We start from the raw sequence: 26,014 nt of genomic DNA on the forward strand, positions 1-26,014 counted from the left end.
TATTCTAAGCCATTTTGTTTTTCTGGAAAAATAAATTCAAGATTTATTTCACAGGTAAAAGAAAAAGTCACTTCAGAAAGTAGTCTTATACAAAGGCTGATCAAAAGCTAAATTTGACATTACACACACTCAAAGTTAGAGGAGGGAAAGATAACTATGGAAATTCTACTTCCTCCTCATATCTCATGTAAAGGAAATTGGGTTCAAACCTACCCTAAATAGTGCTACACAATCATGGCAGTTGAGAGGTGAGATTTCCTTATAAACTGCCTGTGGCGTTATTTCCCTGTGTCCAGGATTCCTACTCAAAATATTAATTTGCAAAAGCAAATAATATTATATACATATCCCATTTCTTAAGGTATAGTTCTCCTCCCTGTTTTATTCTATGCCTTTGTCATTCAACCATATAGACAGAACAACTTGGAGGTTTTTTTTTAATTTTTAAAAATATATTATTTAACCAATACATTAAAAATATTACCATTTCAACATGTAATCAATATAAAAATTTATTATTTTTTTTTTAGTTACTTGCTTTTTTTTTTTCTTATTAGTCATCAATTTTATACACATCAGTGTATACATGTCAATCCCAATCACCCAATTCATCACACCACCATCCCCACCACCCCACCGCTTTCCCTGCTTGGTGTCCATACGTTTGTTCTCTACATCTGTGTCTCATTTTCTGCCCTGCAAACTGGTTCATCTGTACCATTTTTCTAGGTTCCACATATATGCGTTAATATACGATATTTGTTTTTCTCTTTCTGACTTACTTCACTCTGTATGACAGTCTCCAGATCCATCCAAGTCTCTACAAATGACCCAATTTCGTCTTGGAGTTATTTTTAAAGAGGGATGTTTTGTACTCTGCACATGTTGCTTCCACAGCTAGGAATGCAATTTTTGTCTGAAAAAAGTTCTAATATTCCTACAAATTTGCCTAAGTCTCATTACTTCTTTTATAAGACTATACACACACGTATCTTTGATGGTCACCTCTCTGAGCAAAAAATGCTCCCTCCATAGTTCTAAACCCCTTTAAGTCAGAGACTACATATATAATTCATGCTTACACATCCCCACCTTAATTTCCTTAGCAGCATATGCTGAAATAAACTGAATAAAAAAATGTTATTCAGCAGAGGAGAGACACTCAGTTTTGCCCAGGGTACAGTGAAGACTTCCCTGTAGAGACTGTCTATTGAACTCAACAAAATCATATTAGTAAGTACTGCAAAGCTTCTCAGTATCTTTAAGTAAAACAGGCACAGATGCTCATGCTTAATAAAATTTGGGCCTAGAACACAGCAGACAACAAACAGGTTTCACCTAAAATACTAACTCCAATGAATTACTCATTAGATCATTTTCTCAGCAAGAGTCTAATAAGCTTTGAGTGTAAAAGGGGCCCATGACTTATTATTAATATCTGCCACGAGAGAAGGAGAATGTTGCGATGCATGCCACAGATTTGCCATTCCAAGTTCAAAGATTCCTTTGGCCACAATGACTATATGCCAAATTGTGGGAATTTTAGCCTAATTTTAGTTAGGCAGTCAGTTGACAAAATAAATGTTAGGGAAAAGTAAATCATGTAAGTTTCAATGGTGGTGGAATTCTGGAGGAGAGCAAATTAGAAGAGTGAGGAACAAAGATCAAAGGCTAGCTGGTATTCAGAATTATAAATAACTAGACTTTTAAATCATTATTTTAAAATGTTTAATAATAAACAGTCTTTTTAAATACTGTCAGCTTTGAATCTCACATTCATTTCACTGATGCAAAGCAGCAGCCAATGATGCTACAGTGGCAGATTTTACTTTCCACAAACCAAAGCCTGTTATGACAAGTATCATTACAATGACATTTCCTAAAAGACCTAGCCAATACACCATATACTTAAAGCAGTGTTTAAAAATAACAAAATTTCAGTATGATATTACTCTTCAAATAGATACTTGGACTCTCCACAGTAAGGCTTACCTACAATTATTCTATATTAATTATTTTAAAATGAAATAAAATAGGAGACATTTAAGTAATATGTGTATCTCATGTGGCAAGCTGAATGTTTTGCATTTAATTAAAAGCACATGTAAATTAAACGATTTTAAGGAAACAGGTAGAACTTTTTCATTATCAAAACACTGGCTCATTATTTTCAATCATTATTTTCACAGGAAGGTAATAAACAATATGGATGGAATAAAGTGTAAAATGATACAATCGCAAAATAATGATAAAACATCTTTTTTAGCTCAGGTAAATTCCAGCTTCATGTGAAAATTTAAATTATTAAATTCTCTTTATCTTTCACTTTGTCACTAATTACCTTGCCATAATCTGATAAGGAGATTAATCGTCCTACTGGGGTTAGATGGCTTTCACATACCTTGAAAACTTCCAATTAGGAAATCATGACAGTATGTTCATTATAATCACACTCAGGAAAGCTAGTGATTATAAATAATGTACAAAATATGTGAAATCTGAAAATGAAAAATAAAGTACAAACCTGCATCTCTCCTTTCTCATCAGACTTAGCTGGTTTTGCAGCCTCAGTAGCTGAATTTTTCAAGCTCTCTTTGCTACAGCGCAGAAGTACTTCCACTACATATAAAGGATCCAGTTCACCAGAATTAGGCTAGAAAAAAACAGGATAAAAGAAGTTTATTAATTCTTAAAAACTGGCACACAAATTTTAAGTTCCATGTGTACAGGAACTATGTTCTCAGTATTTAGCACTATGACTTACGTAATGCACAATAAATGTTAATTTCATGAAATGAAGCCTGTCTCTTTTCATCCTTCAACATGCTCCACTGGATGAAAAAACACAGAAATTACTTGATAATTACAAATTTAAATGTTATGATCACTGTCAACTGATATGCCATTTTAAGTTTCTAATGATCAGTTTATAATTTTATTTCATGTTATGCCAGAATTAGAAAAAGAAACCAAAAGGAATTATCAGTATCAGAAAATGAGTATGTATCTTCAAATAACCTTAATTAAACAAGATGAAAAATATATTCAGAGCAGATTATTTTATTGCTTAGTATACTGGCACCTCTACTCTGTGGTTTCATATCATTTCATTAAAAGTCTTTTAGTCTTTTATATTCTCTAATAAAAACATGATTCTCAAAGACCTAACACTAATCACATCTTCTGCACTATGACAATTTATGTTTGAGAGCAACATTTTTCAAATAGTAATAGAAGACTTTTTTCTTCAGTAAAGAATTCCTCTTTGCTTTTTAATTCAATATTTGAATAATCTCTTTTGCATAAAATTAGATAAAGGGATAAGTTTTTTTAAAAAATTGAAGTATAGCTGATTTACAATGTGTTAATTTCTGCTGCACAGCAAAGTGGTTCAGTTATACATATATATAAATACTTTTTTATATTCTTTTCCATTATGGTTTATCACAAGATATTGAATATAGTTCCCTGTGCTATACAGTAAGACCTTGTTGTTCATCCATTCCATATATAATAGTTTGCATCTAACTCCAAACTCCCATTCCATCCCTCCCCAGACCACAAGTCAGACCATAAGTCTGTTCTCTATGTCTGTGAGTCTGTTTCTGTTTCATAGATAGGTTCACTTATGTCATATTTTAGATTCCACATATAAGTGATACCATATGATATTTGTCTTTCTCTGTCTGATTTACTTCACTTAGTATGATAATCTCTAGTTCCATCCATGTTGTTGCAAATGGCATTATTTTGTTCACTATTTTGTTTTTGTTTTTTTTTTAATGACTGAGCAGCATCCCATTGTATCAATATACATACCACACTTTATTCATTTATCTGTTGATGGACATTTAGGTTTCCATGTCTTGACTACTGTGAATAGTGCTGCAATGAACATAGGGGTGTATGTATCTTTTTTAATTATAATTTTGTTCGGATATATGCCCAGATTGCTGGATCATATGGCAACTCTATTTTTAGTTTCTGAGGAACCTCCATATTGTTTTCCATAGTGGCTGCACCAATTTACATTCCCACCAACAATGTAGGCAGAGTCCCCTTAAGGGAGAGTTATTTTGACTGAGAGGGGAACATGGCAAGAAGTGATGATTTGTTCTCCTCCCACCCCCGCCTGCACACTTCCTGTGCAAAAATGAAAAACTGTCAAGAAATGACCATGAATCCATTCCTACAATCTATTCCTGTAATAAAACTATCAATCTGCCTCAGAATAGTAAAATATATTTCCAAAACAAACCAAAAATATAATCATAATTATCTTAAACTTCTGAGTACAAATTTACTCAAAGAAAGCATAAGCTCCATTTTCCAATTCAAAAAGAAAACTAGTTTTTTCTCGGCACATATTTTTATTCAAAATATGGTTATTTTTAAAGAAGTTTTCAAACATTTTTCAGCTTGATACAGATTCAAAGACAGTATTTTCAATTAGACTTGTATCTGAAAAGATTATGTGTGTGTGTATATATATATATACACACACACACACGCATATATACATATCTCTCTCTTAGTTAATACAAAATGAGTTTTAAAATGAGGTAAATAGTTATGACCAACTGTTAACTCTTCCAAGGGGCCAAGAACCATAAGGAGAATCAGTGATTATAATATTTAGCTTTCCAGAGGGGAAAAAACCCCTCTAAATAAGATGCATTTCACAATATGATAAATAAATTAACTACAAGGTGTTATAGGACATACGAGTATTTGGACAAAAATAACCTAAGATTTATGAAGAATCTTTAATGTGTCTAGACAATCTAGAACTCTGTTATTGGCTTTAATTCCAATTCTGTAGATTTTATTTATAAACTTAATATTCTCCCTATCATCTCATACATAATTATCTTTGTAGAACCACCAAAACCATTTACAACATTACAGAGATATTCTCAAGTGTTACTATGGAAACTCTTTTGATAATCTCAAGATTATAGAATGTAAAGAAACAAATACAAAATAAATATTGACAATGAATTTTTATCTCCTTAAAATGCTTCAAAATATTTTCTTCATCAGTATGTACTTTCCCTCTGTGGACAAAGGATGTCATGTCACCTGCCGTATCAGTGAGCAAAGAATGCTGCAGCCATCAGCCACTGAAGCCACCCCTGACGGTGCATCCTGAGGGGAGCTTAGGATCAAGATAAACAGGCTGCTTGCCATCAAGCTATCAGCCTCTGCAGCCACCCCCAATGGTATACTCTGAGGGGATACAGGATGGAGAAAAACAGGGCAGTTAAGGTGCATATCAAAGGAACAATTTCAATAAGCCCAGACGCTTGCATCTTCCGATACATGGAAAAGTGTTAAATTCATTAACTTGAGGTGTCTTTTGATGTTCTGACTACCTAGTTTTTGCTTGTCTGCAAAAACTCCTATATATCCTGGCTCCTCCCTTACCTCTTCAAAACAGTCCCTCAAAGCTATCTGAGAGGCTGTTTCCCGGGCTTAAGGTCTCAGTAAGTCTGCCGAATAAAACATAATTCTCAACTTTTAGGTTGTGCAATTTTTTTTCAGTCGACTGTTTCGGCGACTAACAAAGGGACCCAGAGCAGACTTCTCTCCTTTGCCTGAACTATATGAGGATCCGGAGCCTTGGTACCAGCTGAGGCCACTTGGGCCTGTCTGCCTCCTCGGAGAGTCCAGACAAATTTGGGTGAGTCTCTTTTGGTTCTCGAATCTCCTACGTTTTATTTAATCTCCAGTTTATCTCCTGGTTCTCGAATCTCCGAAGTCTCCTCTTTGGAGGAGCAGGTTATCTTTGAAACTTTGTTTCAAGAAGAGGTACCTGGTTCACCCTCAGTTGAAAGATACTGGGGAGATTTTTGCTCAGTTTAGACACTGAGCAGGTTAACCTCAGCTGAAAGACACTGGGAAGACTTTTGCTTAGTTCAGACACTGAGTTGGTTATCCTCCGTTGAAAGACACTGGGAAGACTCTGCTCAGCTGAAAGACACTGAGTAAGGTTGGAGTGCGTTATTAGGTAGAAGACTGGCTTGTCATTTTTCCTTGAATTGGCTACTTTAACAGTTTATTGTAATAAAAGTGAGGTATCTCATGAGAGCTTTCTGCTCCGTAAAAGGAACATCTCCTCCCAGGTGGCAACGGCTTTTCAGGCAACTAAGACGCTTGTGGGAGTGGTGGAGGCAAGCCCTCATAATATGCGGCTGCCCCTACAGGGAAACCCACTCACTTTAATTAAAAATTTGCTCTGCGGGGGATATGCATAAGAGTTGGTCACTCCATGATCTGAGCACCCACAGTGGTCTCAGGATACTGCCGGGAAAAACTGAGACACGTAAGAGAGCTAAAACAGCTCCAGGGTAAAACCTAGAGCAGTTAAGCTCACAAACAGCACCCTGGCCCACCACAGGATTGTCACTACCTACTTTATCTCAACAAACTGACCTCAGAACAGGGAACAAAACTTTCAAAACAAAAGGAGTGACAAATTACCAGGCTTATGTACATGCAAAACTTACACTTACAAGTACTTTAATTGGGGATTAAAGGAAATCTTGCCTTGAAAATGACTAAGATGGGGGCTCTTTTATTGCATATGCAGTTAAGTTAGAGAAATCCAGCTTGATAAAACATATTTTCAGAATTCTGACCGTAAAGAAAAAGTCCTTTTAGTGGGAACCTGCATTTATCTTTCCGTGTCTTTGAGAGGTAAATGTTCTACCCAATCTTCTTCAGCACTGTGTGTGAGTGTGTGTGTGTGTGTGTGTGTGTGTGTGTTCTGAGAACTTGGTCTCTGCCATCCATAAAGTACACATATGGTGTACATTTCGCAGCCCATTGAACAGACTGGGATTCTGAGCAATCTTTTGTCTGACTGTGCCAACTTTCAGGGGGCTTTCTGCCATCTTAACCTTCCTTGTATCAGCCTGTACAACGAAGGTCTTTTACTATTGTGGGGAGTAAATTTTCTGGATTTTGTTTAGGTGGCTTGCTTCACACTGTCATGTGGGCATGCCTCTTGCATTTTATTGGTTTGAGTCCCTATTAAGATATATCTCGTTAATGGCCAGATGATGGATCTTTTAAATTTGAGAAACTTCTAAACTGGTAAATTTTTAGAGCTCTCATTATAAACAGCTGTTCTATTGGTACCTATGAAAAAATCAAATCAGAAGGTTGAAAAAGATAAAATGGCTAACCTGAGAACTCCTTTAATTTAACCCAAACGAAAAGAAAACATGGCTTGGGAAGCTTTATTTGTGCACTCTGCTTTCCCTTCATGGGTCTTACAGATGCTAATAAAAACACTAGGATAATTCATGTTAATTAGGTTGATTAACAGGGAAGTAAGAAAAAAACTGAAGAAAAAGTCTAGAGACTTCTTCACAAAAAGGTAGAAATTTTAAAGGGCCTTGTCCCAAATGGATAAATTTTTACATGGTTATTTTAAAACAGAATAAATAAAATGGATGTTAATGGGATTAAAACAAAAGGTTCTGATACAACACTACCTAAGATTGGATGGGTCAAAGGAACCCCCCTATTGGTCCCCAACATTAAAGGGCTCCAAACAAGTCTGGGGTAAAAAAAAGTCTGAAAAAATTGCACTGAGATAACTGACCAACAATTGCTTGGGCCAATTAATCAAGTTAAAAAAAATCAACAAAGGGGCCTGAGTCCTTTGTCTCAACATCTCATTGGGAATCCCAAAGCCTTTTATATAAAAAGATTAAATGGTTGGGATAAAAAGAAAAGTTTCTGGACTCCTTACAAGACAAAGGTATGTTGACAGTGCCCTAATACAAACTAAAGTTAAAGGTACAAAAGTTGACAGAACTGAGATAAAGTTTATAAAATTTGGTATATTTAAATAGATCTTATGTAAGATGGTTACATCTCTTTTGCCTAATTATATTGTGAGATAGACATGTTTCACTGGGGAATGCGTCCCCTGCCTGGAAGTACAGGACAGGGCATATAAATCTGCCCTTCAGACAATATTAATTAAACATACTAACAGAAACCAGTAGGGTTACCTGAACCCACACAGTAAAAGGAACACTTAAATACCTTAAACTCTAGTGAAAACCAACAAGCAGCAAGTAAAATTGTGAACTGTTTGGCATACCAGCATTTCCTAATTGGAATATTCCATAAACTCTAGAAATATCCATCTTCTTTCCTCAATATGGTACAAGACTGGGAGCTAATATTCAGGGGCTAATAAGAAGAATAAAGATTTTGCTCTGGGTCTAACCTATGCAATCAGAAAGAGGGTCTTTGTTAAATGCCTTATGCAAGCCTTTGAAGGCATGAAAAATTGAACCATAAAGTTCTAGAACATAGAACTCAATTTTCAGTTTGGTTGGAAATCTTCTGATATTAAAAAAAAGCAAATTAAATAAAATATAGTTGGGCAAATCAATCTTTAATATAATTTTGGCAGAAGACCAGTTCTTCAGAGAATTAAAAGCAACTGTCTTTGTCTTGTAAATCTCTACAAATTAGAAATGTAAATACAGCCCACAGTGACTTGAAAGTGAGTCAAATTAGCTCAGTCTGGTAAAACCTGAAACCTAGAAGAAAAAGGCCACGGGGTGGGGGAGGTAGGACTTTTTAAGCTCAAGTCTCTGGAAAGGCTCCCTCACCCAAAATCTAATTCATAGCCTCCGTAACAGTTTATCAAGGACAAATACAAATCTTAAAAGCCTTTTCCACAAATAGTGAAGCCCTACTCATCTCAGCAAATTTAACTTATTCCAACTGTTATTTATAAACTAGTAAGTTTATATTTTAATACCTGATTCTTAACTAACCTTTCAATTAATTAATTTATTTATTTATTTATGGCTGTGTTGGGTCCTCCTTTCTGCGCGAGGGCTTTCTCCAGTTGCGGCAAGCGGGGGCCACTCTTCATCGCGGTGCGCGGGCCTCTCACTATCGCGGCCTCTCTTGTTGCGGAGCACAGGCTCCAGACGCGCAGGCTCAGTAATTGTGGCTCACGGGCCTAGTTGCTCAGCGGCATGTGGGATCTTCCCAGACCAGGGCTCGAACCCGTGTCCCCTGCACTGGCAGGCAGATTCTCAACCACTGCGCCACCAGGGAGGCCCCCTTAACTAACTTTTTAAAGTGAAGCTGTGAGATCTCTGATTTTGTCTGTTTATATGTATGTGTGTACATTATATATATGAGATGTCTCTACCTCTGGAAAACATTACCAAAATTAAACTTATAAAAGAGTTCTACTTAATCGACTTAAAAGTAAGTGCTTATAAACTAAATATTTCTAAATATAAAAGAAACTGGCCAGAATGAATTTCAGGTTCACATGATCTAGGAAATATCAATACAGACATGTCTGACTTTTATTGTACCTAGGTTTACTGAAGACCAATAAATTCATGTTATTTCTGTTACAGAGTTTGTCAGCAAGAAAAAATTTAACTTGGTATGATTTTCATAAGTTACAAAATAAAGGTAAATGACATAAGAGTTTTCAGGTGAACACTTTTAGGAATAATTATGCTTTGGGTATGTCTCTCTAAGATAGTTTTTCCAGATTTTTGGTAATTTGAATTTTGCTAAGTTAAATTAAATGATGGGAATTCACTGAATACCCAAGTTATTTCAAATAAGATAAAACACTAGAACATTAATTGCTAAACAGGTCTAAATTTACCTACCTCTGTCTCCTTACAAGAGGGAACTAATTTGGGTTTATTAGACACATCTTACACCACATTGAGGAAAGAAATTATGCTATGAGAAGATGGATGTTTCTAGGTTATGGAATATTCCAACCAGGAAATGCTGGTATGACAAAAAGTTCACAGTTACTTGCTGCTTGTTGGTTTTTGCTAGAGATTAAGGTTTTTAAGGGTTAAAATAGTAATATGTAGTTAAAGTTACTAAAGATAGTAAGGGAAACATTTCAGTATGTAAGGAAAATGAAATGTATGCAAAAGAAGGCATGAGGAATGAAAATATATTTTGTTAAGCGGAAAGAATGTTTTGTCCTAGAGCCAGTTGTTTCAAGATGAAAAAATAAGGGACAAACTAATAAGAGTACAGAAAACTGTGGAAGGTTTGTAAAAGGAACCCTGAAAAGGAGTTTTGTACATGGTCAGGCTGGGATTAGATTAAATTTGATTTACATAAATTTACATAAATGGATTTTGTTATCAAAAGTAGGCTGGTGCAACACTGGGTTTGGTTCCTCTCTGTTAGAGAACAAAGTCTTCTTGGAGTACTGCTTTTGATAACAGATTGTATGAGTTTCTTTGCCTTTAAGTGATCTGTATTTGTTTGTGAAATCTTTTATCACTCTGGTTAAGTGAACAAGTATTGTTTCACAGTGATTTTACCAAGTGTTTTGAAACCTTTTGATATTTTTGACAAACTTCCCAAACATAAAATTCTAACTGAAGTTCTTTTGACCTCCAGCTAACTCTAGGATGCTTCAAAGAAATTCTGAGACATCTCAGAAAGGAATGTTAAACTAATTAGGCTTATATGGTATGTTAAATTACTTGAGGAGCATTGCCATTTACTGGAGATAAATCTTCTAAGGTTATATTGTATAGGTAAATGTCATTAATGTAGATATCCCCAAATTTAATTCCTAAAAATCTGATATGCCCTGGTATAATGTTATTAGTCATAACTCATAATTATCTTAAAATGTTGTATGACACAGAAACACCCAAGTTTCTTGTCAACTGCACTGTAATCAGATCTTTAACCATGCCATTTTAAGTCTTGTCATTTATAGACAATCACTGTTTTACTCTGATGCTTTTTAAAAATGAAGATTCATAAAAGAAGATTCATAAAAGGAATCTTTGGTAAATATTGTTCCTTTTAACTTTTAGGTCATACCCCTGAACTAGGAAAGAAATTACAAAACTTTAATAGAAAACCTGACAACTTCATCCAGATCAACAGGAATTAATTACATGGGACTAAATGAACTGATGTGATTTATAATTTTATGACTTTTCCTCAAATATACTGGCTTCTCAGTAAGTCCACCAAATAAAACATAATTCTCAGCTTTTAGGTTGTGCAAATTTTTTAAGTTGATGCCTCTCTCTCTAGCAAACCCAAGTGACCACAAAAATCTCTGAATTAGTATTCTGACCTAGATTACAAAATTAATAAAAATGTACTTCATATTTTTAGTGAACAAATGTAAACAGCTCAATGGAAAAATCAGTTTCACCATCAATTTAAGCAGAATAAAATGAATGTGTTCCTCTCTATTCCCCATTCCATCTTTGCCTAAAAGAACTCTCATCAACTGGCACTATTTTTATACATGGATTAAGGACCAGTAGAGACAAATAATTAAGAAACGTATCCACAGTGTGTGTGTGTGTGTGTGTGTGTGTGTGTGTGTGTGTGTGTGTGAATGCAATTATATTCGCTATAATTTTTGTCCTTTAAAAATGTAAAACCTGTCAACTACCAGCATGACAGCATAAGGAGCTCCACAAACCTGCTCCCCAGCAAAACTGGAGAAAATTACAAAAACCCAACCATTCAAAGTCTCTGGAAATGGTTCTAAGGGCATATAGCAAAGGAAGAAACATATTCAAGGAAATCTATGAAAATTCAGTAAGAATTTGTGATATCTAAACCAAGACCACTCCCCTCTCACTCCTTCCTAACTCAAGAAAACAAGAATTGCAGACTGGTGAAGCCCAGAACACAGGAGGGCTGCTCCGCCTGCAAATCTCAGGTAGAGGTCTATCTTCCCAGGAAGAGCATGATATCAACATTTCTTATCGTGCTCCCACCTACCTATTGCTAGGGCTAAGTTCTGGGCAAGTAGGGGATTGTAGGGGCTGAGAGGTGGGGGCTCCCCTTTTCTGCCCCGTCCCCACTGCTTAGCCAGAGACTATCTTGGGGGTAGCACTGCTGAGAATACTGGGGCCTCAACTGCCCTTGTCCTGGCTTATAAGACATTGATTCCACGCTGTGAGAGGCAAGCTGAGAAGATGTAAGGCTCTTATGCTCCACTTAGCCCTCAGGTCCTAAAGCAGGAGTGTCACCCAGAGAGAAATGGACCACTGTTCCCACACCAAGCTTTAGAACCTGGCTCAGAGATTGTGCCTGGGGGGAGAAGCAGGCCTTAAAACAGCTCTTAATACCTTCCAAAAGAACGTGATTTCATTTACAATAGAGGCTGGGGAAGTTCAAACTTTAGAGCATGCTCCAAAACAGTGAAGGCCGTGGTGAAACACAAATGGAGGAAATCTGTAGAATCACTGGAAATACAGACAAAATGTGGAGGCCAGCTAGTTTACAGGAGAGAACCTGGGGTGGGGGGGGAGGTGGGGGGGAAGCTAGGAGGAGCCTCCTGCAATTAGTGGGGCTTAACAGAAGGGTATGTTCAGGGAAAGACACAGAGACCCTTTTTAAAACCACTGTCATCCCAGAGTAACTATGGGCATATCCAAGGCTGTGCCAACATAAAAGGTTCAGCACTGTAGGGGGAAGAGGGAGGTGGAATACACTTCACTCAAAAAATCTAGCTGCTCATGAAACATATAAACAAGCAAATAACAACAATAAACCTGGCTTGGGGGGTGGGGGAAACCAGTACCAAGAGTGCTACAATATATTATTTAAAATGTCCAATTTCTAAGGAAAAATTATGAGACATGGACAAAGACAGAAAAGTATGAACCATAACGAATAAAACAGAAAAAAAAGCAGGCAACAGAAAGTGCCTGTGAGAGTGACCACATGTTGGATTAAACAAGTCTTAAAGGTAGCCATTATAAATATGCGCAAAGAACTATGGAACCATAATTAAAGAAGTAAAGGAAGGGACAATAATCAATGTCCCAATTTGATTGACAATAACAATCAGATAGAGAATATCAATAGATAGATATGATAAAAAGAACCAACAGGAAATTCTGGATTTCAAAAGTGAAATACCTGAAATGAAAAACTCACTAGAGGAATTCAACAGCATATGTGAAGTACAAGAAAGCATTAACAAATTTGAAGATAGGCTGGAAGAGATGATACAATCCAAAAACAGAGGGAGGAAAAAAAAAGGAAGAAAAATGAACAAAGCCACAGAGAAATGTAGGTCACCGATAAGAATGACAGCATAAACATAATGGGAATACCAGAAAAAGAGGAAAGAAGTAATGAAAAAATATTTAATAAAATAATGGCTGAAAACTTACCAAAATTAATTGAAAAACACTACAGGAAACTCAATGAACTCCAAACAGAGTAAATGCAAAAAGATGCCCAAATACACATACCACAGCAAAAATGCAAAAACCAAACATAAGCAGAAAATCTTGAAAGGAGTAAGAGAAAAACAAGACTTATTTTTTACAAGGAGACTACAATAAGGTTAATAGCAGAAACTTCTCAGGAGAAATGATGGAGGCCAGAGGCAGTGGGTTAGCATATTCACAGAATAAACCTCTTAACCAAGAAATCTATATGCAGGCAAAGTTATCGTTCAAAAACAAGCATTCCCGAATAAACAAAAAACTGAGAGAATTTTTTGCTGGCATACTAGCTTTACATAAAACACTAAAGGAAGTTCTTCAGGCTGAAAGTAAGTGACACCAGTCGTAATATTGAATCCATATGAAGAAACAACTCTGGTAATGGTAATTATAAAAGACAAAATAATTGACTATTTCCTTTTCTCTTAAATGACTTAAAAACTCATTATATAAAACAAAATGTATATATTGAATTTTTGAGACTGTTGAGCCTATAACAGAAATGTAGTATATTTGCCAATAATAGCACAAAGGAAGTAGGTGGGAGCAAAGCAGTATTGGGCTAAGTCAATAAATCTAGATGGTAAGTTGAATTCATAGGAATTAAGAAAGACAACCAGAAATGATAAATAAGGTTAATATAACAGAAGTTATAAATATATACTTACTCTCCTTTCTCCTCTAAGCTTCTTTAAAAGTCATAACATTATCTAAAGTAATAATTATAACATGTATTGTTGGGTTTGTAACATTTATAGGTATAACACCTATAACATATATACCACAAAAAGAGGGAAAATGGAACAGAGGCATAAAAGAGTAATGTTTCTATATCTAACTGGAATTAAGTTAGTATAAATCTAAAGCTTATTCTATTATGTTAATATGTATATGGAAAGCCCTAGCAACCACTAAGAAAATAACAAAAAATACAGGTAGAGAAAAAAGCCCATGAAATAAATTAAAATGTCACATTAGAAAACAGGTACTCAATGCAAAAGAAAGCACTAAAGGAGGAATAGAAAAACAAAAAAAGAAATGACACATAGAAAACAAAAAAAGACAGCCATCAATCTAGTCATACCAATAATAACATTAAATGTGAATGGGTTAAGCAGCCCAATCGATAGGCAGAGATTTTTCAGATTAGATAAAACAATATCCAACCATGCTGTCTATAGGAGACATAGCTTAAATTCACTGATACGAAAAAGACTGAAAGTAAAAAAGATGGAAAGAGATATAGCATATGAACAACAATCAAAAGAAAGCTGAAGTGGGCTATACTAATCATAAGATGAAACACACTTTAGCAGAACACAAAACACATAAAGCAAAAATTGACAGAAATGAAGGAAGAAATAACATTTCAACAATAATAGTTAAAGAGACTTCAATACCCCACTTTTAACAATGCATAAAACAACTAGAAAGAAGGATCTGCAAGGAAAGAAATAGAAGACCCGAACAACACTCTAAAAAAAAACTAGACCTAACAGATACCTAAAGAACATCTCACCTCAACAGAATATACATTCTTCTCAACTGCACATGAAACATTCTGCAGGAGAGAACATGTTAGGTCACTGCACAAACTTCACTAAATTCAAAAGGAATGAAATAATATCAAGTATGTTCTCAACAACAGAATGAAATTAGAAATCAAAAGGAGACAGAAATTCAGGAAATTCACAAATATATGGAAATTAACACATTCTTAAATAACCAATGGGTCAAAGAACTCAAAAGGGAAATTAAAAAATGCTTTGAGATGAATGAAAATGAAGACACAATACGCCAAAATTCATGCAGCTAAATTCCTTGCAGATGGAAATTTATTGGTATAAACGTCTTATAAAAGATATTGGTATAAATGTATTATATAAAAGAAGAAAATCTCAAATTAATAACCTAATCTTTCACTTAAAGACAACGGACAAAGAACTGCAAACTAAATCTAAAGCTAGGAGATGGAAGGAAATTATAAAGATTATAAATAAAGCAGAAATTAATGAAACTTAAAAATAAAGAAAAATCAATGAAACCAAGAGCTGATTCTTTGAGATGAACAAAACTGATAAACCTTTAGCTAGGTGAAAGATTAAAAGTATCAAAATCAGAAATGAAAGAGGAGGGTAAGCTGGGACAAAGTGATAGAGTGGCATGGACATATATACACTACCAAATGTAAAATAGATAGCTAGTGGGAAGCAGCCACATAGCACAGGGAGATCAGCTCGGTGCTTTGTGACCTAGAGGGATGGGATAGGGAGAGCAAGAGGGAGAGCAAGAGGGAGGGGATATGGGGATATATGTATACATATAGCTGATTCACTTTGTGATACAGCAGAAACTAACACACCATTGTAAAGCAATTATACTCCAATAAAGATGTTAAAAAAAAAAAGAAATGAAAGAGGAGACATTACTAACAACTTTACAGAAATAAAAAGGATTATAAAGCAATATTATGAACAACTGTACACCACTAAACTAGGTAACTTAGATGAAATGGACTAATTCCTAAAAAGACAAATCACTGAAACTGTTTCAGAAACAGACAATCTGAACAGACCTATAACAAATAAAGAAGCTGATTTAACAATCAATAAACAATCCACAAAGAAAAGTCCAGGCAGGTGACCTCACAGCCAAATATATGAAGAATCAATATAAATTCTTAAAAAACTCCTCCAAAAAATAGACGAGGAGGGGAACACTTCCTAACTCATTATGTGAGGCAGGCATTACCCTGATACCAAACCCAGGGAAAGACAGCAAAAGAAAAGAAAACTACAAACCATTATCTCCTTTGAATATGGGTGCAAATATCTTGAACAACATATTAGCAAACCAAATCCATTAACACAGAAAAAGGATAACAGGGAATGAACAAGTATGATTCATCCCAGGAATCCAAAGTTGGTTTAGTATTTGAAAATCAATTAGTATAATATACTTCATCAGATTAAATACAAAAGAGAATAAAAAACAACCACATGATTATTTGAATAGGCATATAAAAAGCATTTGACAAAAAACAACTCTCATGACAAAAACACTCAACAAACTAGGAAAAGGAAACTTCCTCAACTCAATAAAGGACACTTAAGAAAACATACTTAATGGTGAAAGAATGAATGTTCCCCCACCTCAATGAATGTTCCCCCCACCTCAAGATTAGGAAAAAGACAAGGGCATCTGCTCCATCAATATTGTACTGGAGGTTCTAGCCAGGCCTATTAGGCAAAAAGAGAAAATAAAATGCATCCAGAATGGAAAGGGAGAAGTAAAACCACCTCTATTTGCAGACAAGAAAATCCTAAAGAACCCACTATTAGAACTATTAGAACTAATAAAGTTAGCAAAGTTACAGAATGCAAGATCAATATATAAAGTCAACTGTGTTAATATATACTTGCCATGAAATATTAAAAAATGAAATCAAAAGAACAATTCCATTTATGATAACATCAAAAGATTAAAATACTCAGGAATAAATTTAACAAAAGAAGTGCAAAATTTATACTTGGAAAACAAATTACTGTTGCAAGCAATTTCAAAAGATCTAAAAAAATGGGAAAACTTCCTATGTTCACAATCGAAAGACTCAAGACTTGTAGCTGACAATACTCTCTCCAAAATGATCTAAAGATTAAATGAAATCCCTATCAGAATCCCAGCTAACTTCTTTGTAGAAACTGACAGATAATAAAATTCACATGGACTTGTAAGGGTCATAGAATAGCCAACAACACAATCTTGAATAAAGGTGGAGGTCTTACCAATCCATTTCTTCAAACCTTAACTACAAACATACAGTAATACAGACAGTATGGTACTGGCATGAGGATAAAGATATAGATCAACTGAACAGAACTGAGAATCCAGAAATAAACTCATGTGTCCATGATCATATGAGTTTTGACAAGGGTGCCAGCATCGTTTAATGAGAAAAGAATTTTCCAACAAATAGTCCTAGGACAAGAAAAAAGTTGGATTCTTAAGGCACATATAAAAATCAGCTCAAAACAGAACAAAGACCTAAATGTTAAGAGCTAAAACTATAAAACGTAGAAAAAAACATAGGGGTAAATCTTCATGATCTTGATGTTGGCAGTGGTTTCTTATATATGACATCAAAAGCCTAAGTAACAACAACAACAAAAGAAATTGGATTGTATCAAAATTTAAAACTTTCGTGCTTTAAAGAACATAGCCAAGAAAGTGAAGATGTGCAAGATGGCATCTCAGGTGTATTCTACTAAACATTTAGGGAAGAGTTAACAACTATCCTGCTCAAGTTATTCCAAAAAATTGTAGAGAAAGGAACACTTCCAAATTCCTTCTACAAGGCCATCACCACCTTGATACCAAAACCAAAGATATCACAAGAAAAATTAGAAGCTAATATCACTGCTGAACATAAATGCAAAAATCCTAAACAAAATATTAGCCAACCAAATTCAATACTACATTAAAAAGACCAAAACCAAGATCAAGTGGGATTTATCTCAGGGATGCAAGGACAGTTCAATATCCACAAATCAGTCAATGAAACACCACATTAACAAACTGAAGAATAAAAATCACATGATCATCTCAATAAATGCAGAAAAAGCTTTTGATAAAATTCAACACCCATTTACAATAAAAACTCTCAACAAAGTAGGTACAGAGGGAACATACCTCAACATAATAAAGGCCATATATGACAAATCCACAATTAACATCATACTCAATGGTAAAAAAGCTGAAAGCATTTCCTCTAAGATCCGGAACAAAACAAAGATGTCCACTCTCGCCACTTTTATTCAACACAGTAGTGGAAGTCCTAGCCACAACAATCAGACAAGAGAAAGAAATAAAAGGAATCCTAATTGGAAAGGAAGAAGTAAAACTTTAACTGTCTGAAGATGACATGACACTATATATAGAAAATCCTAAAGATGCCACCAAAAACTACTAGAACTCATCAATGAATTCAGTAAAGTTGCAGGATACAAAATTAATATAGAGAAATCTGCTGCACTTCTATACACTAACAAAGAACTATCAGAAAGAGAAATCAAGAAAACAATTCCATTCACAATTGCACCAAAGAGAATAAAATACCTAGGACTACATCTTACTAAGGAGGTAAAAGACCGGTACCATAAGAAAACTATACTATACTATAGGGAAAGTACATGACAGTAATGAAACAAATTGAAGACAACACAAACAGATGGAAAGGAATATTGTGATTGTAGACTGGAAGAATATTGTTAAAATGACCATATTCCCCATGGCAATCTATAGTTTCCATACAATCCCTATCAAATACCAATGGCATTTTTCACATAACTAGAACAAATAATTCTAAAATATGTATGGAAACACAAAAGACCACAAAGAGCCACAACAAGCTTGAGAAAGAAAAACAAAAACTGGAGGTATTATACTCCCTGATTCAAAACTATACTACAGGGGCTTCCCTGGTGGCGCAGTGGTTGAGAATCTGCCTGCCAATGCAGGGGACACGGGTTCAAACCCTGGTCTGGGAAGATCCCACATGCCGCGGAGCAACTGGGCCCGTGAGCCACAATTACTGAGCCTGCGCGTCTGGAGCCTGTGTTCCACAACAAGAGAGGTCACGATAGTGAGAGGCCTGCGCACCGCAATGAAGAGTGGCCCCTGCTCGCCGCACCTAGAGAAAGCCCTTGCACAGAAACGAAGACCCCACACAGCTATAAATAAAAAAACCCCAAAAAACAAAAAAACTATACTACAAAGCTACAGTCATCAAAACAGCACGGTACTGTCGTAAAAAAAAGACACATAGATCAATGGAACAGCATAGAGTCCAGAAATGGACCCACGCTATTATATGGGCAATTAATCTATGACAAAGCAGGCAAGAATATACAATGGGGAAAAGACAGCCTCTTCAACAAATGGTGTTGGGAAAACTGGACAGCTACACGTGGAAGAATCAAACCAGACTACTCTCCCACACTATGCTCAAAAATAAATTCAAAATGGATTAAAGACTTAAATGTAAGGTGTGAAACCATAAAACTTCCAGAAGTAAACACAGGCAGTAAAGTCTTTGACACTGGTCTTGGTAATATTTTTTTGGATCTGTCTCCTCAGGCAAGGGAAACAAAAGCAAAAATAAACAAATGGGACTAAATCAAACTGAAAAGGTTTTGCTCAGTGAAGGAAACTATGAACAAAACTAAAAGCTCACCGACTGAACGGGAAAAGGTATCTGCAAACGATATATCCGATAAGGGGTTAATATCCAAAATATACAAAGAACTCACAAAACTCGACATCAAAAAAACCAGACAACCTGATTAAAAAATGGCAGAGGGCCTGAGTAGATGTTTTTCCAAAGAAGTCATTAGGATGGCCATCAGGTACATGAAAAGATGCAACATCACTAATCATAAGGGTAATGCAAATCAAAACCACAATGAGCTATTCACCTCACACCTGACAGAATGACTATTATCAAAATGACAAGAAATAAAAATGTTGGTGAGGATATGGAAAAAAGGGAACCCCTGTGCACTGTTGGTGGGAATGTAAACTGGTGCAGTCACTATGGAAAACAGTATGGCGGTTCCTCAAAAAAGTGAAAATATAACTACCAAATGATTCAGCAATTCCACTCCTGAGTATTTATTTGAAGAAAACAAAAACACTATTATTCAAAAAGATATATGCACACCTATGTCCCTTGCAGTATTACTGTGTATCTCATAATAGACAAGATATGGAAGCAACGCAAGTGCCATCAATAGAGGAAAGAAGATGTCTCTCTCTCTCCCACACACACACAAACACACACACAGGAATATTACTAAGCCATGAAAAAGAATGAAACCTTGCCATGTCCAACAACATGGATGGACCTGGAGAGTATTATGCTAAATGAAATAAGCCAGAGAGAGAATGACAAATACTAGATGACTTCACTTAAATGTGGAATATGAAAAACAAAACGAGTGAACAAACAGAACCAAACAGAAACAGTCATTGATGCAGAGAAAAGATGGCTGCCAGAGGGAAGGGGAGGGGAGGAGGAGAGAAATAGTTGAGGGAAATTAAGAGGTACAAACTTTTAGTTACTAAATAAATGAGTCACAGGCATGAAATGTACAGTGTGGGGAATATAGTCTATAACTATGTAATATATTTTCCTGGTGACAACTAGAATTATCATTACGAACATTTTGAAATGTACAGAAATATATCATTATGTTGTGTAATAGGAACTAACAGTGTTGTCAGTCAATTATGCTCCAAAAACAAACAAACTCATAGACAAAGAGATCAGATTTGTGGTTTCCAGAGGCAGGGGTAGGGGAAGGGGGAATTAGATGAAAGTAATAAAAAGATATAAACTTCTAGTTATAAGATAAATAAATACTAGGGATATAACGTACAACATGATAAATATAACCAACAGTGCTGTTAATTATAACGTTATAATATAATTATAACGTTATAATTATAACAGTGCTGTTATACATGAAAGTTAAGAGAGTAAATCCTAAGAATTCTCATCACAAGGAAAAAAGAGTTTTTAAATTTCTTTAATGTATCTACGTGCGATGATGGGTGTTCACTCAACGTACTGTGGTAATCATTTCACGATGTATGTAAGTCAAATCATTACATTGTACACTTTAAATTTATAGAATGCTGTATGTCAACTGTATCTCAATAAAACTGGAAGAAAAAAAAACCCAAGCAAACCAATCAACCAACCAATTAACCTTCAATGGCCTGCCACTGCTTTCAAATATTTAAATCTAGACCCAACATACTCAAAATCTGTATTTTAAATACTTTCCATGATTAACCTCAATACTTTTTATGATTTTACTCCTTCCCTTCACCTGAAATGTTCTGTGCCTGCTGCATACTACTTCCACCAGCGAATATCCATCAAATGAAATTCTACTTAGTGTTCAAGGTTCCATTTAAAATTTTAAATTCTCTTCCTTCTCAGGTGCCATCTCTAATAGCTCAGACAAAATTTCTTCCTCCTCCTGCTCCAAATGCACTTTGCTTATATCTTTACTAAATCATTTCATATTCTGCCTTACATTTTCATTACCTGCTTGCCTCTGTTCATAAAATGAGTAAGTACAGGAATTGTGTCTATAGTCAATGAATGCTTCTTAAATTAGAATCAAATGAGACAATGAGTGTGACAATACTTTGAAAAAAATTCCTGTAAATTATGAAAATGGTAATAATCTATTCAGTGGGATTAATCGTAGATCATTAATCAAAACTCCTATCACAAACCTATGAACTTAATTATTTCTCCACAGTATCGCAAAGTTCATTTACATATTTCAGGACTAACTTTCAATCCCAAAGCTTAATTCTCAATTGCCTTTACACATAGGCGGGACAAAGAAGTTAATGACAAAATCATGAAATCATCTCATGCAAACCCTTCATTTTAAAGAAAAGAAAAAACAGGCATGAAGATTCAGAACGTCTTGCTTGAGGTCATATACTGGCACCTGTTGGTTGGTGCCTATTGCAGGTAAAGAAAATATAATAGACGGGAAGCCTGATTTAATTTTGAGGTAATCATTTTTGTAACAAATTATCAAAATCATCCTTGACTTTATGTATATGTAATCTTTTCAAAGTATTTATATAAATAATGACCAAAAGCAACTTTATTATTGCCTTCATGTAGAGAGAGTAAGTAAAATTAACCAGCTTTCCTAAGTTCTTTCTTTTAAGTCTCTAACATATACCTGAATCAAAATTCCAGTTTTCAGTGTCAGATGCTAATTTTTTCTAATATTCAATTTAAATAGTAAATTTATAAAAAGGACTGGTGAACTCAGAGAAGAAATGTAAAACTGTCATGAAATTAAAATCTGTGATAGTGTTAGGAAAATAACCATACCACTTTAAGGATAAAATTTATGATTATTCAAAAAATTAATTCCTTATATAGAATTTATTACAGTTTCTCTTAAGGTAATGCTATTTCTTTCTTTCTTTCTTTCTTTTGGTAATGGCATTTCTAATCTGATCAACTTCCTGAGCCTGAAAAAACATTTCACTAAAAATTTACATACAATTCCACTTTTAGGACAACAGTTTACCTTAACATTTGATTTTTTTGAGAAATTCACCACTACACCCCAGCCAAAATCGTCTCCTTCATTCTTTACCTGAAAAGAAAGTAAAGCAAGTAAAAAGGAATGTTTATGTCCAAAAGGCAATTTAGATATCATGCCCACATTACAGGCTAATAAAACTTTGAGTTCTCCTGATAAAATATTTTTTTGAAAGATCATTGTTAAACTTAAAAAAAAAAGGAAAAAAAAAAGAAATTAACCCTACAGAAAGAAATCACTGCCAATTTCAAGGGATTCCAGAACAGCAATAACAGGAATCTCTCAGTTGGCAAATAAATGTTAAAATGATATGGTGTATTTGTTTGGAGAATATCTGAAGTCTTTTATAGCTAATGAATTCATCCAGGTCTTAAAACTGCCTTATTCTGGGACAGCATTTCATAACTGGAAATATTTCATGTTAATTCCAAAACTGTCCACTTCAATTTATATCCCCCAAATGAAAATTAGTAGTGATTAAAAGGCCTTCACATGACCCCTCCTTCCTTAGTGCCACATGAAACAGGTAAAAGAATAAAATTAATATAGATAAAAAAACTACTGTATTTTACCAAGATAAGAAAAAAAACTGGAATCTTCATCCAAAACACACTAAATATTGAAATAATTTATGAAAAAAATAATGACATACCTTTACCAAACGACCTGGTTGTAGAAATGGTAAGCAATATTTTGGTTTGTGAATATATTCTTCAATTTCTTTACCCAATTTGGCAAGCTGCTGCCTAATCTTATAATAGATGACTACACTTTCTTCATTTGGTATTACTATTTTATTATACTGTTCTTCTGAGTTCTTTACCTCTGTAAGTAAATAAAACACATACACAACATCACAAAATTATACATCTTATGTAAATTATACCAAAGATAAATCTTTTTTTCCTACTACAATTGTAGGGAAAAATTCAGACTGCTTAGGTTAGAAGCTTTGAGGAAAAGATTCAGAGAAAACCATAAGACATGCTGTCTAGTTTCTCCCTTCCCCATTAAGGTTCACGTTCTCTATCTCTTCTCACAGTTTCCCAACTCACTGTGACCTCAAAGTGATTCTGAACTGGAGTGGTTTTATCTGGTAAGTTAATTCTCTCCTGTGGATAGGGGGAGAAGACTATTTCTGAGAAATCTAGACCTACACTGTTGAACAAGCACTGCCCTGTAAAACTTTGTATTATGGTAGAAATGTTCCATATCAGCACCTTCCAGTATAATACCCAGTAGACACTATGTGGCTAGTTAAATTTAAAATAATTAAAATTAAATTAATCATTTAGCTCTTCAATTGCACTAGCACCATTTCAAATGCTCAACAGCCATATGTGGCCGTTGACTTCTGTACTTGAAAAGCACAGAGAGAGTATTTCCACAGAAAGTTCTACTGGACAGCACTATTTTGAATCTCCTAATATGCTGCTTTAACTCAGCAAAAAACCCAATTTGTTAATGTCATCAGGCTTCCACCACCACCTGGGACTATGTCTCCTAAAACAGAAGACAGGAAATTCAACCATAGTTATCCCTCTACTCAGTCAGTGGCCAAAACACTAGCCCCTTTCAGCAACTGTCCTTTTAGTTAATCTAACTATCTCTGATGCCATTCCCTGCCCAAATTCTTGCATCTAGGGCTGACCTCCCTTCCTCACTCATTCCATTATGCCTCTTTCCCACTGTGAACAAACACTATTTTTACTTGGGTAAAATACACATAAAATTCACCATTAATGACATGTAGTATACTAACAATATATGAAACCATCACTACCATGTAGTTCTAGAATATTTTCACTACCCCAAAACTCCATACCCTTTAAGCAAACACTACTCATTCTTTCCTCCACCAGACCCTGGCAACCTTTCTGTCTGCATGAATTTGCCTATTCTAGATATTCCATATATACGGAATCATAAAATGTGTGGCTTTTATCTTTGGCTTCCTTCACTTAGCATAATCTTGTCAAAGTTCATCCATGTTGTGGCATGTATCAGTACATCATTTCTTTTAATAGTGGAATAATATCACACTATATGGGTACACCATTTTGTTTAACAGTTGATGGACATTTGGATTATTTCTACCTTTTGGCTACCGTTAGAAATGCTGCTATGAACATTCATGCACCAGTTTCTGTTTGAATGTATTTCCAATTCTTTTGCTTATATACCATGAGTGGATGGCATTGCTGGGTCTTAGAGTAATTCTATATTTAAATTGCTGGGGAAGTGCTAAACTATTTTCTACAACAGCCACACCATTTTGTTAATTACCTAAAAAAAATAAATACCCATCCTAGGGAGTGTGAGGTATCTCAATGTGGTTATGATATGCATTTCCCTAATGATGTCGACCATCTTTTCATGTACTTATATGAAAAGATATACTTATATATCTTCTTCATGTACTTATATATCTTCTCTGGAAAAATGTCTATTCAGATCTTTTGTCCATTTAAAAATTAGGGCCAGTGTCCTTGTCCCCACGGTGAGCCAAGCCACTCCTCGCCTCTGCAGGAGAACCTCCAACACTAGGAGGTCAGGAGTTCCATGGACCCTGAATACTGTGGATGGAAACCAATGTGATCTATGAACTAGGGTTGCTTGTTTTTACATGAATTGCACTGAAGTTTGAACTCCACTCAAAGCTGTAGAGAGACTGTTCTGAGGACTGGGATAATTTCTGCAGTAACACAAGCCATGTGGCTGCCAGGGTCTTGGTGCTCTGGCCATGTTTCAGGCCAGTGCCTCTGAGGTGGGAGAGCCGAGTTAAGGACACTGGTCCACCAGAGACTTCCAGGCTCCACGTAATATCAAATGGCGAAAGCTCTTCTAGAGATCTCCATCTCAATGCTAAGACCCAGCTCCACTGAACAACCAGCAAGGTACAGTGCTGGACACTCTATGCCAAACAACTAGCAAGACAGGAACACAACACCACCCATTAGCAGAGAGGCTGCCTAAAATCATAAGGTCACAGACACCCCAAAACACACCACCAGACATGGTCCTGCCCACCAGAAAGACACACCCCAGCCACATCCACTGGAACACGGGAACCAGTTCCCTCAACCAGGAAGCCTACACAACCCACTGAACCAACCTTAGCCACTGGGGGCAGACACCAAAAACAAAAGGAACTACGAACCTGCAGCCTGCGAAAAGGAGACCCCAAACACAGTAAGTTAACCAAAATGAGAACACAGAGAAACACACAGCAGATGAAGGAGCAATGTAAAAACCCACCAGACCAAACAAATGAAGAGGAAATAGGCAGTCAACCTGAAAAAGAATTCAGAGTCATGATAGTAAAGATGATCCAAAATCTTGGAAATACAATGGAGAAAATACATGAAATTTTGAACAAGGAACTAGAAGAACTAAAGAGGAAAAAAACAATGATGAACAACACAATAAATGAAATTTAAAATTCTCTAGAAGAAATCAATAGCAGAATAACTGAGGCAGAAGAACGCATAAGTGACCTGGAAGATAAAACAGTGGAAATAACTACCGCACAGCAGAATAAAGAAAAAAGAATGAAAAGAATTGAGGACAGTCTCAGAGACCTCTGGGACAACATTAAACGCACCAACATTCGAA

The 26,014-nt window shown here is 35.4% G+C and overlaps 1 protein-coding gene across 3 annotated transcripts in view; it reads right to left on the reverse strand.

Annotated features, from left to right (window-relative positions):
- Positions 1-26,014, reverse strand: part of MTREX (Mtr4 exosome RNA helicase) — a 130,985-nt gene that overhangs the window by 34,407 nt on the left and 70,564 nt on the right. For all 3 annotated transcript variants that reach the window (XM_082457589.1, XM_082457588.1, XM_082457590.1), the window contains 3 exons: positions 23,052-23,224; positions 22,385-22,453; positions 2,525-2,653 (listed from right to left, as the gene is read on the reverse strand). In XM_082457589.1, coding sequence (XP_082313715.1) covers positions 2,525-2,653; positions 22,385-22,453; positions 23,052-23,224 — 371 coding nt within the window. The remainder of the gene's footprint in view (positions 1-2,524; positions 2,654-22,384; positions 22,454-23,051; positions 23,225-26,014) is intronic.

This window comes from Balaenoptera physalus (assembly GCF_965194825.1).
Source record: "Balaenoptera physalus genome assembly, chromosome: 3".
Lineage (NCBI taxonomy): Eukaryota > Metazoa > Chordata > Mammalia > Artiodactyla > Balaenopteridae > Balaenoptera > Balaenoptera physalus.